The sequence below is a fragment of the Geotrypetes seraphini genome, chromosome 12, assembly GCF_902459505.1.
Source record: "Geotrypetes seraphini chromosome 12, aGeoSer1.1, whole genome shotgun sequence".
NCBI classification, from domain to species: domain Eukaryota; kingdom Metazoa; phylum Chordata; class Amphibia; order Gymnophiona; family Dermophiidae; genus Geotrypetes; species Geotrypetes seraphini.
In genome coordinates, this window is record NC_047095.1 from 11,976,338 (window position 1) to 11,999,606 (window position 23,269).

The window sequence follows — 23,269 nt, forward strand, 5'->3', positions numbered from 1 at the left end:
CTGGCGTAATTTTTAGTCACCCATATCCCTCTATGCTTCTCGTAAGGAGATAACATAAGAACATAAGAAGCGCCTTCTCCGGATCGGACCTTCGGTCCATCTAGTCCAGCGATCCGCACAAGCGGAGGCCCTGCCAAGTGTACACCTGGCGTAATTTTTAGTCGCCCATATCCCTCTATGCTTCTCGTAAGGAGATAACATAAGAAGCGCCTTCTCCGGATTGGACCTTCGGTCCATCTAGTCCAGCGATCCGCACAAGCGGAGGCCCTGCCAAGTGTACACCTGGCGTAATTTTTAGTCACCCATATCCCTCTATGCTTCTCGTAAGGAGATAACATAAGAACATAAGAAGCGCCTTCTCCGGATCGACCTTCGGTCCATCTAGTCCAGCGATCCGCACAAGTGGAGGCCCTGCCAAGTGTACACCTGGCGTAATTTTTAGTCACCCATATCCCTCTATGCTTCTCGTAAGGAGATAACATAAGAACATAAGAAGCGCCTTCTCCGGATCGACCTTCGGTCCATCTAGTCCAGCGATCCACACAAGCGGAGGCCCTGCCAAGTGTACACCTGGCGTAATTTTTAGTCGCCCATATCCCTCTATGCTTCTCGTAAGGAGATAACATAAGAACATAAGAAGCGCTTTCTCCGGATCGGACCTTCGGTCCATCTAGTCCAGCGATCCGCACATGCGGAGGCCCTGCCAAGTGTACACCTGGCGTAATTTTTAGTCACCCATATCCTTCAATGCCTCTCATAAGGAGATGTGCATCTAGTTTGCTTTTGAATCCTAGGACGGTCGATTCCGCAATAACCTCCTCTGGGAGAGCATTCCAGGTGTCAACCACTCTCTGAGTGAAGCAGAACTTCATGATATGCATCTAGTTTGCTTTTAAATCCTAGTTTGCTATGTTTAGCCGAACTATACTCACCATGCTATGTCTCACCATACCATGTTTTGTCTTATTATATTTTTATCATGATTTGTAAAAGGACCCCATAGTTTGCGCCATGCCATTTCATTTTAATTCTTGCTTTAAATGTCTGTGGAGTCGACTTCATTTTTCTCACTTAGTCTGCAGTATCATACTATAGTTTCATTTTTCCCTCCTCCTCTGTTCACTGTCGCTCATTTAGTCTACTATGCTGCTAGATTCCTGAGCCACTAAAGGCTTTCAGTATCTTTAGATATGTATCTCAGAGCTCAAAACATATTTCAGTTATCCCAGGGGATATTTAACCATTATTTCACAGGAATTTACTTTGTTTCATAATAACTTGTGCACACTGCACATTTCACAGAATAGAGATCTAAATAACACCCAGTGTGATAGAGAGGGATTTTGGATAGTTATTACATTCCCTGAAATAGAATACAGTTCTGTTGCTGTTTCTCTTATATGAGATTCTGGTGTTTGCTCATTTTCATATCAACTTGTTTTCTCACCATATTGAATTTTTATTTATGAAATCCTCTATCTTCCTAAACTCTGTGGTGTTCAAAATATTACGTGTAGACATAAATTCTTCTGAGACAGAGCTAAAGATGTCTGAAGCTTTTCAAAATATCTCAGAAAGTCAGTTTAGTAAATCCTGGAAACTAATGGGGATTCAGGAGAAAGACCATGCCTTTAAAATCATTTCCTCACATATATGTATAGTAGTACAGCATGTGGGTAGTGTTTTCCTTGTTATTAAAAAAAAAAATAATAATTATATATATACTAGTCTTATAGCCTGTTACATTAACGGGTGCTAGAATATATGTGTGTGTGTCTGTCTTTATTTCTTTCTGTATTTCTGTCTTTTCTTTTTTTTTTTTTTTCTTGGCTGTCACAACCACCCCTTGCCTGCTCCCTGTCCATTATCCCTTCCTTTTACCTCCCCTGTGTCCTCCACCACCCCATTACTGCTCACCTTATCCAGCAGCAGCCTTTCTCCCTTTGTTTTACCTCCCCCCTGTCCATCATCACCTCCTTCCTGCTCCCCCTGCACGGTCTAGTCACTGGCCTCATTAACAATTTAAAGCAGCTGTAAAATAACCCTTAGCATATCCTCATAAGCAAAATACAAAATATCAAACCATAACCAACCTACCGCATCACTGCTTATCCTCTCCTGTATTGCATCGCAAATGGCAACGTGCCTCGTGAACCCTTTCAGCCTCGGCTACATTAGGAATGCTCCAGACTGTCTTAGAACTCTTCCTTTCCCATCTCACCCCCTTAATTGGAATTATAGCAGCACTAACTTTTCATGACACCCTGTTCATATTTCTAGTGAAAGTGTTTGCCTTAACAACTTTGTAGTTGTGGCCATTTTGAAGATCGGTCTGCCCTGCTACTCGCCTTAGTATATTTTTAAGTTGAAAGACGCGGCGGCTGCGGCTCCTCTCAAGATCCCCTACTGCATCAGACTTCTGACGCAGGTGGGGATCCTGAGAGGAGCCGTTGCCTCGTCTTTCAACTTAAAAATAGCAGGGTGAGGAGCAGGGCAGACCGAAGAACACCACGGCCGACAGCCACCGCGTCCTACATCTGCCTCGTCTTTCAACTTAAAAATATACTAAGGCAAGGAGCAGGGCAGATCGAAGAACAGCACGGCCGACAGCCGCCGCATCCGACATCCGCCTCGGGGGAGGAGAGAGAGTGTTTTGCGTGCATGCGCACTCCTATCTGCTGTGCCCTACAGCGCACGGAAAATGGAACACACGATGGGAGTGCGCATGCCGCGCAATATGTATTACTTTATATTTTATTTATCTATTTTTAATTTTTGTTTTATTTGTTAAACTATATTTCTGTATATTCTTGAGTGCTAGCGTGACGACACTCTTCGTAGGTTATAATTCCTAAAATAAATATTAGTTACCACTAGAGGTCCCTCTTTAACCTTAATTGATAGGCTAACCCAACCATATGCAGTTGTTTTTTTGTTGATAAACTGGTATGATAATAATTTTACATCCAAAGGATAAAATGTAGTTTAATAAATTAGACTCTATCAAGTTTTATTTTTCTGATGTTTATGAGATGAACTAATACAGTTCTTTTGCCAATTAGGGACCACCTGGAAAGGACGGATTACCTGGTCATCCAGGTCAGCGAGGAGAAAGCGTAAGTGCATTTATTCAGAATAGGACAACATTTGTTGTTACATAATATAAAAGAGTTCCATGCCTTAACTGTAAAAGATATGAGACCTATTCAGTGGGGCATAAGTACTTCTGAATATTAACCCACAGTTTTCTTTTATTCAGGTTCTGAGCATGTTTAAATAGAAAAAAAAACCCACGAATAGCAGGTGTTTGTACAATGTTTTTATTTCTACTTTGAAATGAAAATAATATTTGTAGGTGTCAATATATGACATTAACAACAGTATCTGCTTTGAAGAATATCCATGAGCAGTGGCCGAATTCTTGCCTTTATCTGGACGAGCCATCTCACAGCAGTTCAGTCCAGTATTAACTGCCAGCTACGGAAGCCAAGACTTTAAAAGCACAATCAGAATTAATTTTGAAAGAAGTCATTGCAAATTGGTTGAGCTTATGCACAGGATGAATCCAAGTGCACACAATAAGCCTCGTTTCACATAGACCTTAGAAATAAGAATTGGCAAATCCAGGTAGAGACATGTATAATTTTGGTTATATTTTAGAAAAGGATCTGCCGACACAGAGCCTTTTTTTTCTAAAATGCATACAGGAGTACATTTAAATTTAAATTAGTAAAAAGTAAGCAATTCAGGTTTTTTTTTTTAAAGACTAATGATAGCTCACATTTAAGGTATGGCACTAGTTCTATCCGATGTGCAGTATCTGTGAGCACTTGAAGTCTTTCCCACCCACAAGAGAATTGTTCTAGGATATTGCAACGCGTGTAGGGGGGATTGTATTTACCTGCAGCCATTTCACAAAGATGGGAATGGGGACTTGTGTGCTGCCTTTGGCATTCAAAGCTGACATTCAAAGTGGTGGACACTGGAGGGCTGAGTGACTTGCCCAGGGTCACAAGGAGCAGCACTAGGATTTGATTTCATAACCTCTGGGTGCAGGGGCAGCAGCTCGACCAGTGAGATACACCTTCCCCTTATAGGTGGACATGGAAAGACTGAATGGAGGAAACTCAGCAAGTTAGATATGTGGTGTGAGTGAGTATTTCACATACGTGTAAATGCTAGACCAGTGACATACCAAGGGGGGGGGGGCGGTCGGTGACGGGATAATCGCGCGCAAGACAGGCGCGCTGACAATCAAGCGCTGACAATTCGTCACAAAAAAGAAGCACACCACGAGAAAATTTAGTTTTAAAAAGCTCTGACGGGGTGTGTGTGGATGCATAGTGTTTGTGCTGCTGTTGGGGGTGTGTGGGGGGTGCAACCTCCCCATTATAGAGAAAACAGAACTTTTCCCCCAAAAATTGGAAAAAGTTCTGTTTTCTCTATAATGGAGGGTTCCAACCCCCCAAACCGCCCCCAACAACAGCGCAAACACTATACAGTAAAGGGGGGGGGTTCCCACTCACACCCCGCTTCGGAGCTCTTTAAAACTAAGTTTTCCCATGGTGTGCTTCTTTATTGCGCCGAATTGTCAGCGCTCGATTGTCGGCATGCTGGTGTCTCACGCGCGACTGACTATGAACCGGACGGTCTGACCCGGGTGCCAGCCATGAGGGGATGTTCCTGGCTTGGGAGTCATGGTCCGGGAAAACTGCCGGCCTCAGCAATGATTCAGCTACGTCGCCCGTGGCTCCCCTTCCTGCTTTCTACATCTGCCAATGACGCAACTTCCTGTTTCTGCCAGCGTGGATTTCAGAGGCAGACACGGAAAGCAGGAAGGGGAGCCGCAGGTGATGTAGCTGAATTACTGCCAAGGCCGGCAGTTTTTTCTGCTTCACGGAAGGTAAAGGGAGAGAAGGCTGGGAACATGCTGGGCCACAGGGACTATCCAGAGCCTTGGCACCGGGCCGTGAGAAGGGAAGTTCCTGACCATGACTCCTAGGCCGGGAACACTCCCTCATGGCTGGCACCTGGGGGGAACATTACTAAAAATATTTTTTTACATTAGGGGGGGTGTCAAAAATGATGGCAGGGGGTGTCAAAATCAACGGGCCCCGGGTGTCACATACCCTAGGTATGCCTCTGTGTTAGACACATATATGTGTAAGTCTGCCATTATGCCACAGTTCTTATATATTTCTCATTTGGAAGGGGACATAAGCAATGGTGGATTAAGGGAGTGAACTTCCTTAATCCCTTCTTAAAGGGCTGACCCAAATTAGTGCTTTAGACAAAACTATATGTAGAAAGGAGCAGCCAGTGGTGTGGGGTAGCTTGCACAACTCAGTCACAACTTTGGCGGAAAGAGGAGTGGGTTTGAGGTTTGTGGGGCAGTCAATTTGATGAAAGGATATGGTTTGCTTGAGTGCGTCATCGCCTCAAGCATTTTGGGTTTCAGGTTCTGTGGTATCGCGGACCTATGAGGAGTTGACCCTAGCAGCTAGTATGACACTGTCTTGCTGGGAAATGACAAGGGATATGACATTGTTTATGCTAGGTTAATAATAATAATAAAAACAGCTTATATACCGCAATACTGTGAAGTTCTATGCAGTTTACAAAGATTAAGCAAAGGTACAAATTGATTGACTTTAAGAGGGGAGGAAGAAAGAGGGTTAATAGGACAGGAAATCCATTTTAAGCGATGTAATGCTGATATATTGACATGCGATGCTGGTATGTTTCAAAAAGGTCATAAAGCTGCGGCCGTATTCTTGCCACCACTATCGCCCATTCTATTCAATCTCTTCATCTCCTCCCTCGGCACCACTTTAGACAACCTAAATGTAACATCATTCAGCTACGCAGATGACATAACTATTCTCCTCCCCTTTGAAATCCAAGACCACACCTCAACAGGACACCTGGAAATAATTCTGGATGAAGTAGAAAAATGGATGACAAACCACAAACTGAAACTAAACTCGGACAAAACCAAATTCCTAATGCTTGAAACGGACAAAAACCCATCCATAACAGACCTAGAAATTAAAGCAACCAAATACCCAATCCAGACCTCACTCAGAATCTTGGGAGTGCAGATAGACAGATGCTGCACTATGCAGACCCAAATCAACAAAACTACCCAAAAAGCATTCTTCACAATGCGCAACTTAAGAAAAATAAGGAAATTCTTTGACAAAGAACACTACAGGATAATTGTACAATCCCTGGTACTAGGTCTCGTGGACTACTGCAATATCCTTTATCTACCATGCCCCACAAACATGATCAAAAAACTTCAAACTGTTCAGAACACAGCCCTTAGACTAATCTACTCACTCGGAAAATTTGACCACATCACCAATGCCTACCTAGACTCACACTGGCTACCGATTCGAGCCAGAATTCAATTCAAACCATACTGTCTACTCTTCAAAGTAATTAACGGTACTGCACCCACCTACCTAAATGACCGCCTAAACCGTAACCTTCCAACCAGAACAAGAAGAAAACTGACATCATTCACATACCCACCACTCAAGGGTACTCACCGCAAAAAGCTTTATGATAGCCTCCTGGCAACACATGCTGCAAAACTCGAACCGTCCATCACCAGATTGTTAACCACAACATCAGACCTCAAGACATTCCGTAAAGAAATCAAAACACTGCTGTTCAAAAAGCATATACAATCTACCTAACCTCCCTCACCCCATCCCCCAAGAAACCAAAACACTGCCGTCCAAAACATCTTCCGATGTTATTAAGTCTTTACTATCATTCTGTTATTAAGTCTCTATCCTCAAACTGTATTCTCTATTGTCATGTACCATCCTGGAAATGTCCAGTTCTCTTCTTATGTAATCCGCTTTGAACCGCAAGGTACAAGCGGAATAAAAATCACTAATGTAATGTAATGTAATGTAATGTAATTGTTTTGGGTGTTAATGGATTTGTTAGAGAGTGAGTGGGAGTGAAATCTAGGGTGTGTGAGTGCCTACGTTAATATGGCTTCTGCTGCTGAATCATCCTCATTTGATAAAAATAGGAGACTTCGGCAGTTGGAACCCAAGCACAGTACCGAGTAGAGCTTTGGATTCTTGCCCAGATATAGCTAAAAAGAAAAAAAAAAAAAATTAAATTTAAATTGAATCAGGTTGGGCAGACGGGATGGACCATTTGGGTCTTTATCTGCCGTCATCTACTATGAGCTTATCTGCTTTCCTAGTATTGTTCTCTTAGTTGAAAACAAGACATTCAGCTGCTCAAAAAGTTATTGTGGAACTACGATTGCTTCCTTTCTTAAGCAAGAAGTTAGCATAAAGATCAGTTTAACAAACCTGGTACACTGCCCTTCAAAATGAGCAAGTTTGCACACATCCATGTAGTTCAACACTTCCAGTTATTCCTAAATAAACTTAATCTTTTTGTTTCTTTCACATCTTTTCAAAGTAATAATTTTGTGGGAGTTTTTTTTTTTTAATATTCTGTTTAAGTATCCAATTATTTAGCCAGCTTTTCTTGTCCCTAATTTGTTGATAGTATATTGGACAGTTTGTGTTGCTTAATAACTTTTATATCTGCTAATTAAAGCACATTGGACACGAGCCAACCCAAATCTTTCTGCTGTGCAAAGAATTATGCAAGACTGAAATCCCTAACCATGAAAGAACAGGGGTTGTTGATTTGGGAGACCCATTTCTGAAAACATCATACTAAACAATTCTGAGTCAGCTCTTCCTTCTTATGTAACAATTGTAGATTTTCCAAAGTGCATTATAAAAAAATATAAAAGCCCACTTATGATAATAACTGTCTTTTACAGTTAAATTCAATAGTGTTGGACTATACAGCGGAGTTGCCAAATTTTCTTAAAGAAGCGCTATTAAATAGCAATTCAACTGTGAAACAGAATTAAAGAAATCTATACATTTAATAATTATATTTTATTACCTTATGAGGGGTCTGGAGTAGCTAGTTTGAGCTGGATTTTCAGCTGGCACTTAGGGCTAGATTCGCTAAGCAAACCGATCGTGTACCAACCGGTTTGCGACCCCTTTGCAATCTGATTTTCCTCCAACCCGATTCACTAACCTTTGTGCCGATCCGATTCCGATCTATGCATGCAAATGAGGGGAAACGGCATGCAAAGTAGGCAGGGACGCGATTCACTAAACAAATCTGGGACACCAACTGGGCAGGCCGATCAACAGAAGCGACTGCTTTGGACCAGTCATACACGTCCCTTCCAACTCTCCTGCTCCATTGCTGCCCTACTCTCTGCCCCGATCTTCCAGCCCTGCTGTCTGCCCCGAGCTCTGCCCTGACTCTCCTGCCCCAATCTCTGCTCCGAATCTCCAGCCCCGATCTTCCAGCCCCGCTGTCTACTCTGAGCTCTGCCCCAACTCTCCTACCCCAATCTCTGCTCCGATTCTCCTGCTCCGACCCAAGCCCGTGGTTTTAACCATAGGCTCGCGAGTAAAAAGTAAAGTATTAAAAAAACAAAAACAAAACTAAAACACAGACATCAAAACCATGTGCAGACCATCAACAGGCAAAGTAGAGGGTCTGCGCATGTGTCTGGATCGCTAAAGAGCGATCCGTGAGGTTGTTGGGGGTGTTCCTCTGATCTCCTCCTTTGAATACAGGCCCGTTGTGAATCAGTCAGCCTGCATGAGATCGAACCACAGAGCGGACTAAGGGCTAGATTCACAAAGCAGACAGATTGTGCACCAATCGGTTTGCGACCCCTTAGCGACCCCGTCCCGATTCACTTACCTGTCTTCTGACCATCCTCCAATCCACGCATGCAAATGAGGGCAACGGCATGCAAAATAGGCAGGGACGCAATTCACTAAAGAAAACCCTGAAACACCGACTGGACTGACCGATCAAAAAAAAGTGACTGCTGAAGCCCTTTCCGGCTGCCCTGCCTTCTGCTGCCCTGCTGTCTGCCTGTAAGCCCCTATCTTGCAGCCCTGAACACGCTGTCTGCCTGCCTGCCCCGAACCTGAACACCCTGCCTGCCTGCCCCGACTCTCCCACCCTTCCCCACACTGCGAGCCCGTGGTTTAAACCTGCCTGCCTGCCTGCCTGTAGCTCAACCTAGGCCGGCGGGCAAGGCCCAGCTACTCCCCCCCTACCTTAAGAATCATTGGGAGCAGGAGGGGTGCTCATTCCCTCCTGCTCCAGGCCTACCCCGAGGTCAGCAGGATGACTGGGCAAGGCCCATCCTCTCCCATTACCTTAATATTGTTGGGAGCAGGAGGGGTTCTCAGTACCCCCTGCTCCATACCTCCTCTGCCGACGAGTGTGGCCTTAGGTCATGCCCCGATGCATCATCTGATACGTGGGAGGGGCCTAAGGACCTGATTGGCTGGGGCGCCCCATTCCCGGGGATATTAATTATTTCAGTTAATTGAAATGTGTGAATAGCGCCCCTATTTTTTAACCTCACGTGCCTACAATCTCTAGCGTACAACTCAAAACGGGGGTATGGCCATGAGAGTGGTAGGGGTGTACCTAAAAGTTGCACATGGGGTTATAGAACAGCCTTACGTCCTTGTCTATGGGGAACCAAGTGTCTTCTAATTCCACGTTTTATAACAACATTTTTATAGGCACTATAGCATTAAAATAGCAGTCTCCCCCCCAAACAAAAAAACAACACTTAACGGAACCAATTTTCTACACACTCAACAACAAAAATGGAATGGAGAAAAAGATTTCAGATAGCTTCATGGATCAGAAAAAAATCTCCACTCCAATAAATAATAACACCAGCTGAAACCTGGTGTAAATGCTGGTATCCAACTCCAAACAATATGGCACAGAGATGGGGCTATTCTACAACCCTATAGCCTACAATATTAATGCCAATGACAAACCTCCCTTGCGAAAAGAATGATGAGTTGGAGAAATATTTTTCTCTTATGTTCTTTTTTTTCTTATTCTTATATTAATAACATTTATACACCATCAATTGAATTATTCATATCCAGACGATTATGACTCAATAGGGATACGAAAACCTCAAGTGCTCACGGCAGTCTGATTTAAAGAACTTTTCTTTGTCAGAACTGCCTCATGCGAACTATCAATCCGCCTAAGTTGACAATACTCTATCTTTATTATCTTAAATTTAATAACTTTTATTTTATTTTCTTGAGGCTATTCTATAACCACCATTATAACACCATCTTTACAGGCACTATGGCATAAACCCAGGAGCCTTCCCCCCCCCCCTCCCAACCATGAAGCTATCTGAGATGTTTTTATCCACTCAATTTTTGTGGTTGAGGTGTTTTGCATGTATTTGCTTGCTTTGCATTTCATCATTAGATAGCTTGCTGTAACCCAAAGCTAAAATGGGTTGTGGTAATATAACAGGTTATTGTCATTTAATATGCATTAAGGAACAAATAATTATTGTGTGTTATTACATTAACACACCTTAGTAACTAACCCACTGTGCGTCATATTGAAAATTGTTCCAGTTATACACAAATCGTGCACTCAGCACTTGTTGCTCTACCCCCTTTACCGTTGATCATGAGACAATGACAATACTCAGGTGTTCGTCAACCAGTGTGGAATTTTATTCTGGCCGCAGCCATAACTGCACAATACAACAAAGCATGAATCATAATCAACTGAGCAGAATAACCAGTCATGAACAACAATCGAATGTACATCACAACTGAACATATGAACCATGACATACCACTCTCTGTATACATCACGTGTTAGTAGTATGCAACATATAACCACCACATGATCCGGTGCACAGCAAATGCCTCTCCATTAACTCACATTGTGGGGTGCTGTAGAAGCTTCCCACTGCTCTCCTGACCCAGCCTGTTCAAGGATGGGTCCTTTCATCAGCAGTACTTTGCTGTGAAACCATGGTCTGGCCTCCCCGCCGTCCAAGCAAGGAGGCTTGCCCCTTTGCTTAACCACTGCGAAGGTGTCTCTGTGACTCATATGCTGTGCTTACCCCTAACAACCTGGCTGCGACAGTAGTCAAGGGTGACGATCCAAAAAGGGGGCGACCTCCCTTCCGCCCTGGCTAAGCTATCTCCACTTCCCGGCTCCTACTCTTCCCTGATTGGCCTTCTTCGTTGGCCCTCCCCTATCCCTATCTCGGCCCTCTGTGCCCTAGCCCTTCTTCTCGCCCCCCCCCCCCTTCCCGCTCAACGGCTTCGGCCGATTTAGCCTCGCTCCTTCCTAAACGGGATAGGAGCTTGTTCTTAAAATCAAATCTAAAGAAATGGGTTACAACATGAATAAAATAAAGAATAATATGTATGTGCAAAGTTAGATTTATTTATTTTTTTCTGATTTCCATTTTACTTTGGTCAAACAGCAGCTGCAAAGCATCTAATATAAAATAAATCTAAAAAGTCAATTATGATACAAAATAAACTACATAGGATAAAACAATTAAAAGAGTGATTTACAACCTTAAATTAAACAAACTTAAGTCACACCATTTAATTTTAAATCAATCTGCGGTATCTAATTTGCGGTATCTAATAGCAGCAACAAAAACAATTACAAGCTCAAGTCATGGAATGCATTGCACTACTTAACTGATAAAACCAAGGCATTCCATCCAGAACTAATTGAGCCTACTTTCTGGCATGCATCTACAGTCTGCACTATGCATGTATCATCATGCTCTCCTTCCTCTGACATGTCCTGAAAATTTGGTATGGATTGGATACAACACCAGAGTAATTAAACAGGAGACAATCAAACACAAATGCACATGCAAGCATGAATGTGCACTTGCACACACACAGACACGCATGCATGCACACATGCTTGGATTCAGGCCACCCAATGTTAAAAGATGAACCCCTTCAGTCATCTCTTAAGTACCTTCTATTAAATCTTACTCTTCAGGCCCTCAGAAATGCCACCAGATGTTCAACAACCTTTCATAACACCTGGCTTTATGCATTCAATGTTCACCGGGTCACTTATGACAATAAGAGTCATTGAGTGGTCGCATTGCATGGAAAAGACTTTAGTTGAGGGATTGTGGCCCTGAGGAAACCCCCTAAGGGTGAAACATGTTGGCGTACTTATCCCTTACCATCACCACCTAAGTTAAGTACTAATGCAGTTAAGAAAATTATTGTCATAAGTGACCCGGTGAAGATTGAATGCATAAAGCCAGGTGTTAAACATCTGGTGGCATTTCTGAGGGCCTGAAGAGTAAGATTTAATAGAAGGTACTTAAGAGATGACTGAAGAGGTTCATCTTTTAACATTGGTTTGACAAATACCTTCTACTATATGATATAGTTTGAACTGCAAGATATAGATTCAGGCCACAGCATTTTCTTAAGCCTTCTTTTTATTCTGCAAACAAAATAAGAGCAAGGTGTGAATAGGTAATACTGAGCACACTTCAGTCAGTCTACTTATCTCATTGCACCTGAGATTAAACACTTTCCGGTACATTTCCTTACAGCTATGCATTTCTGAATACTACATTATAGTCAGGGTCATTCTTATGGATATATTTTCCTGACATATGCTCTGATCATTGCCTTCATTGGCATGGTCAGAGAAATAAAGTCCATGGTAGTCCCTTGCACCCATTGTAGCTTGGGCTTGTGGATTCTCTGCTTAATTGTCAAATGGGTTTGAGGAGATATGTTTTTTTCCTACTATCTGAATTGCACTGAGCATCGTGGGTGAATCACACAGATGACATACATGACAACATGTAATAGATATTCTGTTAGAGAGACCAAAAAACCTGATCAAATTGAAGTCCTCCTTTGAATTATAGATGCCAGAAAAGCTGGCACTTATTTCCTAAATATGATATGTTTTGGATGCCATCCCATGCAAATGAGGGAGAAATAATAGAGGAATTGCTGATAGCTAGGGAGAATAATTATACGACCTGACCCTGGCATTTACATAGTGTCTTCATTGAGAAATCAAGGGTCAATTGCTATGACAAATTCACATTCTTATAATTCTCATTGAAATGATGCCTGCAACTTACAGCTGGTCTGCAATTTTCATATCATTCAATCAGAGGGCATAGGTGGGAAGGAGCAGAAGCATGATAGATGAGATTCATATGTTCAAAATGTTAATTTCTAATAATATCCTGAAGTCTTTGTCTCCTGGATCCCTTTAGTATACATTATTTTAAAATCTAATATGCCAAATAGCGGGTGAAATTAAATTACATATTGTTGTTTTGGATGGAAAGATATAAGAACATAAGCATCGCCTCTGCTGAGTCAGACTATAGGTCCATCGTGCTCAGCAGTCCGCACTCGCGGCGGCCCCCCAGGTCCGTGACCTGTAGTGATCCTTTACTTAAGACATTTTATCCTTTATAGTACCCCTCTAACTATACCCCTCAATCCCCTTTTCCTTCAAGAACATGTCCAACCCCTTTTTGAAACCCAAAATCGTACTCTGCTCTACCACCTCCTCCGGAAGCGCATTCCAGGTCCACCATCCTGGAGTGAAGAAGAACTTCCTAGCATTTGTTCTGAATCTGTCTTCCTTCAATTTTCTTGCGTGCCCTCTTGTTTTTGTTTCCCCCGCCAGTCTGAAGAATCTGCCCCACTCTACCTTCTCTATACCCTTTATGATCTTGTACATATATATAAAAAAGTAATCAGAGTCAGTGGCATTAGTTTAAATTTCAGGCCCCAAGCAAAATTTTTCAGAGTCCTCCCTCCCCTCTAGAAAACAGGAGGGGGATATTCCTTCCACACTGACCTGGGTAGAAAGGGGGACTGGGTCCCCGCATCCACTCTGAACATACAATAGTGAGACAGCAGCTCCAATGTTACCTCTAAGGCAGTGTATCGCAGACTGTGTGCCACGAGATGCTGGGGAGGAGGAGGGCACGCCTCTTGCGGTGAGAGCCACATCCTGAAGGCAGTCAGCCGGTGCTGGCACTTCTCCTTCTCTACGTACTTCTTCCTTTCTAGCACCCCCCCCCTCCCACCCCCCACCCCCACTCACTGGCGGCTCAGGGCCCCATCTGGAGGGCCTTCGCATGTGCATGACATCATCATGTTGATTTCCTCTCATTCCCAGACGCCCTCGAGCCGTGACCACCACGTTTAGTGTGCCGCAGCTTAGCAAAGTTTGCGAGACACTGCTCTTAAGGACTGAGTTGACATAAGCCACAATTTTTCTTTTCAAGTAAAGGACGAGTTGATGTGAGCAAAAATTTTTCATTACATTACCTTGTGAGTTGTGCATACAATGCACAATGCAGAAATGTTCCATTTGAGTTGTTTCCTTGTTGTTGTTTTTTTTTAACAGATACAGCCCATACACAAATTCGCAGACACACACATGCATAAATGCTCGCAGGGAGGTTGGAAAGAAGTGCTCGAGCTATACTCTGCATGCTTTCCCTACTTGTTCACCTGTAATTTATAGCTACTCTGAATTTTAGTCAGATGCTGAATGTTTAGCACAGTTTAAAAGGGAAACTGTTTCCCCAGTATGAATACCACTCTTAAAAAAAAGGGGGGGGGAATAGAAGGGGCACTTTTGAACACAGTAGAGAAGAAAACTTCTTCACTGTCTATCTCCCCTCTTTGTTACTTATGGCATTATGCACAATGTATGCACTCCAGCGGATCCTTTTTTGTTTTTTTTTTTACTTTTTCTTCTTGTATATAAAGTGCAAATGCAGCCGTTTTTTGTGCAAACTTAGCAGTAACAAATAAAAGATGCATGAGAGCTTATCTTATTCTTAAAGTGCATTACGGGAGCGCCTCCACCAAACCAAAAAAAGGATCCACTGAAGATATTGGCTCATATTATCCTTCTATGAACTCTAAATAAAGGAAAGTGAGCCCTCTGAGGATTCTACACACTTTAGAAAAATATTCAGTGGTTTATAAGTTAGTCCTATGAATATGATTTGATATGCTAGGAAAATTTAGGGCTCCTTTCACTAAGGTGTGCTAGAGTTTTTAGCGCACGCACAAAATTAGCACGAGCTAGCCGAAAAATTGCCGCCTGCTTAAAAGGAGGCGGTAGCAGCTAGTGCTAAAACCGCTAGCGCACCTTTGTAAAAGGAGCCTTTAGTGATTTATGGAATATCTGAAAAGTCCCAGATGAAGTTTAGCCAAACAGTGAACTGAGTACATTGGTGGAAAAATAATTCCAGATGTGGACGCACCATCGCTTGATACATCATGCCATTGTATTGAGCGATGGTGCGTCCACATCTGGAATACTGCGTTCAGTATTGGTCACCGCACCTCAAGAAGGACATGGCGGTACTTGAGAGAGTCCAAAGGAGAGCAACGAAACTGGTAAAAGGGCTGGAACACTGCCCATACGCCGAGAGGTTGGATAGGCTGGGGCTCTTCTCTCTGGAAAAAAGGAGGCTCAGGGGAGATATGATAGAGACCTTCAAGATCATGAGGGGCATAGAGAGGGTGGATAGGGACAGATTCTTCAGACTGAAGGGGACAACAAGTACAAGGGGGCATTCGGAGAAACTGAAGGGAGATAGGTTCAAAACAAATGCAAGGAAGTTTTTTTTCACCCAAAGGGTCGTGGACACTTGGAATGCGCTACCGGAGGAAGTGATCAGGCAGAGTACGGTACAGGGATTCAAACAGGGATTGGACGGATTCCTGAGGGATAAAGGGATCGTGGGATACTGAGGGAGGAGCTGGGATGTAACACAAGTATAGAAAGCTAACCAGGTAATAAGTATAGAAACCCAACCAGGTCGTGCATGTGCAAGACCGGAGGGTTAGGACTTCGATGGGAAGATAGGACTTCAATGAGAAACCAAGGTGGCAAGGGAGCCCCTTCTGGTGATTCAGACAGGTCGTGACCTGTTTGGGCCGCCGCGGGAGCGGACTGCTGGGCAGGATGGACCTATGGTCTGACCCGGCGAAGGCACTGCTTATGTTCTTATGTTAATACAACTTATTGAAGAGAATAGCATATATGATAATCTGGAAATACTGTATATGCAGGTTCTTCAACATTTGTGCTCTCAGTCAGCCCTAGCTCCCCAGTCCAGCATCTTCCTGTTGGTCTTGTGAAAAGTAATGTTCAACAGTACTGTAACAGAAACAAAAATTCTGAGGTTACTGGCAACAATAAAATAATTTACCTATCAATCCCCCTTCCCCCCCCACCACCATCACCACCACACTTTTCTTAAGCCGCGCTAGAGGATTATCTAGCGCAGGCTGGAGAGATAAGTGCTCATAGGAATTCAATGAGTGTCGGAGCATTTACCGCACAGGCTCATGCTAAAAAACCTCTAGCGCAGCTTGATAAAAGGGGCCCAGTGTTTTTGAGTTGGCTACCAAATGGCCACCAGGCTTCAGCTCTGCTACCCTTTAGTTTGCTGCTGAGTTACCAAACATTAGGAACAGATAATATGTATTACCAGGGAAAGTCGGGGTTCAAATCCCGCTGAGGATCATTGAGATTTTAGACAAGTCACTTAGCCCTCCATTGCCTCAGATCCAAAATTTAGGGGCCCTTGATGCACTAAGACACATTTACCGTAGGCAAAAATGCACTACTACAGGGTGCGCTCAGGTGTCTCATGGTAGTTTTGTAATCACAGCGTGCTAAAATCACTCACGTGCTAAAAATTTAATTTAATTTTTAGCACTGGGGGATGTTTAGTAGGCAAAGAGCGGGCACAGCTATACTAATTGGTTAGCAAATGGGCATTGCCATGCCCTAACTGATTAATACAGGATTAGGCCCTGATTCTATTAATGGTGCCTAACTTGAAGGCGCCATTAAACGCAATTGCCAATCATCCGCTAGGCACCGTTTATAGAATTACACCTAACGGCACCTAAGAGGTCTTAGGCACTGGTAGGCATTGAAACCTTTGGCACATTACCATTTATATTTATGCTAGGGTTTTCTTGGCTTAAATGAGTACACCTAAGTTAAGTGCCTACCGGCAGCGAAGTCAGACCACACCCAAAATCTACCCAGAATCCGCTCCTAACCATACCTACTTTCTGGTAGGCATCTCAGAGTAGACACCTAAATCAAAGTGGTAGGCACCTACCAAGTTAGACACCTACTAGATAATTAATTTTTGAATGAATTGCTTTTTATTTACTTTTAATGACACTTTTCAATTATCAGTACCGATTAAGCCTAATTGAAAAATTAAGTTAGGCCCTTAGATCAGCTAGGAATGGCAATCTAGGCATATAACTTCAGGTGCCATTTATAGAATCAGGGCCTTACCACCTACAAAACCTACTCACCTAATCTTGCTCCATCTGACTACCTTCAGTTTCCAAATCTTAAAAATAATTTGACAGGGTGACAATTTTTGAGTGATTCAGGGGCGATTGCAGCATTAGAGCAGTGTTTCAGTGACCAAACATCAGAGTATTTTGTGGAATGGTTGCAGAAACTTCAGACATGATGTACTAAGTGTGTCGAACTTAGGGGTGAAAATGTGGAATAATTTGTAAGTTTCATGGCTCCACATCATTCCCTTCTTGGTTGGGTTTTTAGATCTTTGCAGGAATTTAGGATGGTAATTCCCCATTTAGCTAGAACAAGATATGAATTTGAAGGGGGAGAACTTTTTGGTTGTTTGTTTAGCTCCACAGTTGTGGAATGGTCTCCCAAAATGTTTGTGTGCTGAGGAAAAAAAATAAGAATATGCTTAAAAGTTATTATTTTTGTCAAACATTTTATATGTCTGAGGAAATAGAGGTAAAGATTTACTGATATATCTGCAATTATGAAAATGATTGATATTTTGAGTGTGAAAGGTTCTTAGTATGACAGAGGTACCGTATTTTCACGCATATAACGCGCGCGTTATACACGATTTTACAAACCGAGTATAACCATGCGTGTTAAATTCGTGAGCGCGTTGTACAAATTTTTTTTTACATAGTTCCCCTCCCCCGACGTCTGATTCACCCCACAGGACTGCTCGCACCCCCACCCCGAAGGACCGCTCGCACCCCCACCCCGAAGTACCGCTCGCACCCCTACAGCCTCCCACCCCCCCATCATGGAGAAGCTGCCTACCGTTGTCCTGCTGCTTCCTCTGCTGGCGGTCCCGCCCCTTCTCTGAGCCCTGCGTCTGCGCTGCTTACTCTTCCGGCGGTCCCGCCCTTTCTCTGACGTCAGAGAAAGGGTGGGACCGCCGGAAGAGGAAGCAGCGCAGACGCAGGGCTCAGAGAAGGGGCGGGACCGCCGGCAGAGGAAGCAGCAGGACAATGGTAGGCAGCTTCTCCATGATGGGGGGGGAGGAGGCTGTGGGGGTGTGCGCGTTCCTTCGGGGTGGGGGTGCGGGTGCGAGTGCAAGCGGTCCTTCGGGGTGGGGGTGCGAGCGGTCCTGCGGGGAGGTAAATCGGATGTCGGGGGGGGCATCAGGCTTTCAGGGTGGGGACAGGACTTCAAGGGGGGACAGGACTTCAAGGGGGAGAGGAGAGTCGGGGCGGCGAGAGGAGAGTCGGGGCGGGCGAAAGGAGAGTCGGGGCAGCATGCGCGGTATACGGGTGTTCCCGCTATATAAAAATTTATTTATATAAATTACAGTTTCCCGCGCGCTATACCCGTGTGCGTGTTTTACACGGGTGCGCGGTATATGAGTGAAAATACGGTAGGTCTTTTCTATTTTAATAATGGAGTTATTTTCATTTGTAAATTGTGGGGTCCTTTTATCAAGCCACGCTTGTGGGGTTAGCGCCTAAAATCCTAACGCCTTGTCAATGGAGGCGTTAGGTACTAGCGCGGCAGGCGGTTTAACGCGCGATAAACCGCTACCGCCCCTTGATAAAAGGACCCCTGTATTTTTAATTAATTGTTAGCCACTGTAATCTTGTTGTGGAATCTATGTCTAACTGCTATGCACTGCTTAATACTTATCTAAATAGCGGCATATCAAATCTAGCACCAATTTAAATTTCAGCTGGGCTGTGTTCGAAGGTCTTTGTTATTCTCTGACATCTACAACACCTCAAAGGACAGACAGATTTGAAACTAGCATTCCCTTCTCTTGCTACTAAAGAAAGAGCACATGTAGGGTCTGCACAGTTTGGGGACAATTTAATTCTGGCCCTGATCAAATGGGAACAAACACTTTGGAAAAGGAGAATTAATTCAGTCAGCAAACTGAGGTCTCCTTTTACAAAGCTGCGGTAGCGGCTGCTGCTATGGTAATCACTCCGACGCCCATAAGGATTTAATGGGCACCAGGGCATTTGCCACATGGCAGCCGCTACATCAGCTTTGTAAAAAAAAGGGGGGGGGAAGGGGGTGTTGAATTTATAAACTGGATAGCTGGACTGTTTCATTGAGTACTAGATTAGGGGATAACACATCCATGTTCCTTTTCTGAACTAATGTTTCACAATTGATCCAAATCAACAGGCTGTTGCTCAGAGCTTGACAAAGTTACCACAATATAACACAGCATGTAATTGGCCTCAGGCGATCTTGGCAGTTCCTAGGGAGTATAATACTCTATTTGGGAAAAAAATAATCTCATATTTCACAAGGAATAAAATAAGACAAGTACAAATCATTTTTTTTAAAGTTAGTAATAATAAGAGCCACTGTTGAGAAACAGTTTTTCTACTGTTTAGGTTTTCATATCATTGCATCTTCATTATGATGTGCATTCTAGAAGCAGCATTTGTGATTTAGGCATGCATAAACTGGCACTTAGACATTTAAGGAAGATAAATGTTTACGTTCCAACTTTACAAAGGCAGGATATACTGTATACGTCTAAAGCCGAAGAAAGTGAAATGGCAAGGAGACGTGGTCTGGGATTGTTATAGGTAGGACTAAAAAATGAACATTTAATTCCCATTTCAGAAGGGGAATGAGGGCCTGATTCTCTAAAAGTGTGTCCCGATTTTAGGCAGCTGTAGGCATCCTACAGCTGTCTAATCAGCCAATCGGGATGCACGTTTTAAAAAAAAAATGCTCCCCAGGCAGGCCACCTATATTGAAGGCGAGGCCCGCAAGACACCTAGGCCCTGATTCTGAATAGGACGCCCGGGAGAGGTGTCCTATTCAGAATCGGCCTAAACTAAACCCCGATTCTGTAACCGGCATCCATGTTACAGACGGCCAATCAGACCTTAGACTTAGTGGGGATGGGCGGACCCGCTATGCCTAAGGCCTGATTGGTTCAGGCTTCTAGAGCCTGGGCCAATCAGGCCTTAGGCTTCGGCGGGATGGGCCGGGAAGGGGCGGGCCCGCTTCATTTAGACGAGGCGTGCCTGCTGGCTCAAGACGTGCAAGACCCATCTAAGAACAGGTTTGGTGGAGTGGAGGTTTGGGGGTTGTTAGCGCCGGGGGGGGGTGCGTCTTCGGGCAGGAGGGATTGGGCACCCTCCTGCCAGCTATCGATATTGTTGGGGGGGGGAGATCGGTAATGTCGGGGGGGCGGTCGATAGTGTCGGGGGGGGGCGGTCGATAGTGTCGGGGTGGCGGTCGGTAGTGGAGGGGGGGTACGTCTTCGGGCAGAGGGTTTGGGCACCCTCCTGGTCAGGGGGCCGCGGCCCGCTATACTTATAGTGGCAGAGAGATCCCTTGCCGCGATAAGTATAGCGGCCGCGTCTACTTACAATGTAGGCCAGCATTTTGCTGGCCTACATTTTAAGCTTCTCCTCTACTAGGGAGACGCGTAGGGCCGCCTAGGTTCAGCCTAAGGCCCGCCTAAGGCCCTTAGACGAGCTTAGGCATCTTGCGGGTCTCCCTAGGCTCCCGGAGGCGCCTTCAGGCTTGCCTGGGGAGCATTTTTTTTTTTAAAAACGTGCATCCCGATTGGCTGATTAGACAGCTGTAGGACGCCTAAAATCGGGATGCACTTTGGAGAATCAGGGCCTGAATGTCTATATTCAAACACAGTGTTTCTCAACTTGTTCAAGCCAAGTACCCCCCTAAATCTAACAAATGTTAACCGAGTACCCACGACCACCAACCACCCAAGCTCCACCCCAGACCTGCTCAAGCCCTTTCCCAGACCTGCCCAAGCTCCACCCTAGACCCCGTCCCATTGTAATGCAATTTCTTCCAGGCACCTACCAAGGAATTCATTTTTAAATTGCTTATTAGTTTTTAATGGTGCTTTTCAATTATTGGCACCAATTAAGAACATAAGCAGTGCCTCTGCCGGGTCAGACCAGAGGTCCATCCCGCCCAGCAGTCCGCCCCCGCGGCAGCCCAACAGGTCATGACCTGCCTTAATCACCAGAAGGGGCCCCCTTGCCCCCTAGGTTTCTCATCGAAGTCCTATCTTCCCATCAATGTCCTAACCCTCCGGCCTTGCACCAGCACGACCTGGTGAGCTGTCTATACTTATGCAACACCCCAGCACCTCCCTCAGTACCCCACGATCCCCTTTTCCCTCAGGAATCTGTCCAATCCCTGTTTGAATCCCTGTACTGTACTCTGCCGGATCACTTCCTCCGGGAGCGCATTCCATTTGTCCACGACCCTTTGGGTGAAGAAAAACTTCCTTGCATTTGATTTGAACCTATCTCCCTTCAGTTTCTCTGAGTGCCCCCTCGTACCTGTCGTCCCTTTTAGTCTGAAGAACCTGTCCCTGTCCACCCTCTCTATGCCCCTAAGTATTTTGAAGGTCTCTATCATATCCCCCCTGAGCCTCCTCTTTTCCAGAGAGAAGAGCCCCAGTTTATCCAGCCTCTCAGCATATGGGCAGCATATGGCCTAATTTATGCACCTAGATCAGCTAGATGTGCCAATCTAGCCAGTTAACTTCAGGTGCTGTTATAAAATCTGGGCTGTAATACTTATAAAATTTTACAAATTTCTTGAAAGTCACTGAAATTATAGAATTATAAGTTTGTAACAGCAAGAGTTCCAAATACAGCAGCTAGATCTGTATTTCTAATTTACCCCTTCCCCCCTTTACTAAGCCACGTTAGAGGTTTCTATCATGGCCTGGAATGCTAAATGCTCCAATGCTGCTCTAACGCCCAAAGAATTCCTAAAAGCATTGGAACATTTAGTTCTCCGGACACAGTAGAAACCTCTACCACGGCTTAGTAAAAGAAGGTCTTAGTTCAGTTTATTGCTGTTATAGAATTTCATTGCAATTTTGTGAGTGTCTGAGTGGTGCATTTATTCTAATTTCTAGATCTATCAAATTCATGATTTTATTTTCAATGCTTTGCCTATGTTAATTATATATGCTGCTTATTCTTTATTACACTTGCTGACACCCAAAACAGGATTTTTTTCCTTTTAACCACAATCTCCTTATGAATAATTTTGAATTTTCTACTGACAGAATAGATATAATGAAAACAATATGGTGTTTGTTTCTGCTGCTACCTAAAATAATTATTGTATGTGATCTCTTTTCAGGGCTTTCAAGGCAAAACTGGTCCTCCAGGTCCAGGAGGGGTCGTAGGTCCACAGGTACCATCCTATACATTTACTACTGCACATAGTAAAATAATTGTTTGTGACTGTATTAAACTGTGGTATTTTCTTGCAGAAATATAGCTGTAAAGCAAGAAATGGCAGTGTTGAAACACTTACTGACGCCTAAATATAAGGCCGCTGAAATTAGGGCTAGGTAGCCACTTTAGGCCGTGGAATGCCAAAGTAGGCATGGCCAGTGCTGGAAGTGGCATTAGGCGGGCTACAGTGACTACCTAGCCTTGATTCATGCCAAGATAGGCGGCTGAAATGTAGGCCTGGAAAACCCTGGCCTTCATTTCAGTGTGCTTATCTTTGTTGCTAGACTGCGGCAGCCATAAGCTGATCTTGGCAGGGGTATCCCCCTAATCAGATGAGCCAGCATGGCTCCGGGGTGGGGGTGGGGGGGGCAGATTCCCCTGCCATGATCAGTTGAGCTAGCTGTGGCAGACAGAGGATCCCCACCCAACCAGCAGGAAGGATGCCAACTCCTTCCTGCCAGACAATAGAAACATCCCCACCCCCTTTGCCATGATTTTCTTGCTGGCTGCTTAAGTGATAAGAAAATCTAGGGCTGGTCTTTTTCATGAAGAAACATGGGAAAGTACATATTAGAACTTTTAGAACATTTAAAATGGCTTAAGGCTTAAAAACAATATTCTGTGCTCGTGAAGGCTTGCAAGTTATATATCATATAGCATACTATATCTCTACTACTCTTGAATGTCCTGTGGTTCTGCTAATTATCAAATAAATGGATGTACTATGTGTCAGTTATCTGGTTTAAGAACACTTTGTAGAGTGTGAATATTACACACGTTTTTCCATTCTC

The 23,269-nt window shown here is 44.1% G+C and overlaps 1 protein-coding gene across 1 annotated transcript in view; it reads left to right on the plus strand.

Moving 5' to 3' along the window:
• The window catches only part of COL11A1 (collagen type XI alpha 1 chain), a 528,076-nt gene that overhangs the window by 307,302 nt on the left and 197,505 nt on the right, over positions 1 to 23,269 (plus strand). The window contains exons 37-38 of the mRNA XM_033916645.1: positions 3,063 to 3,116; positions 22,381 to 22,434. Coding sequence (XP_033772536.1) covers positions 3,063 to 3,116; positions 22,381 to 22,434 — 108 coding nt within the window. The remainder of the gene's footprint in view (positions 1 to 3,062; positions 3,117 to 22,380; positions 22,435 to 23,269) is intronic.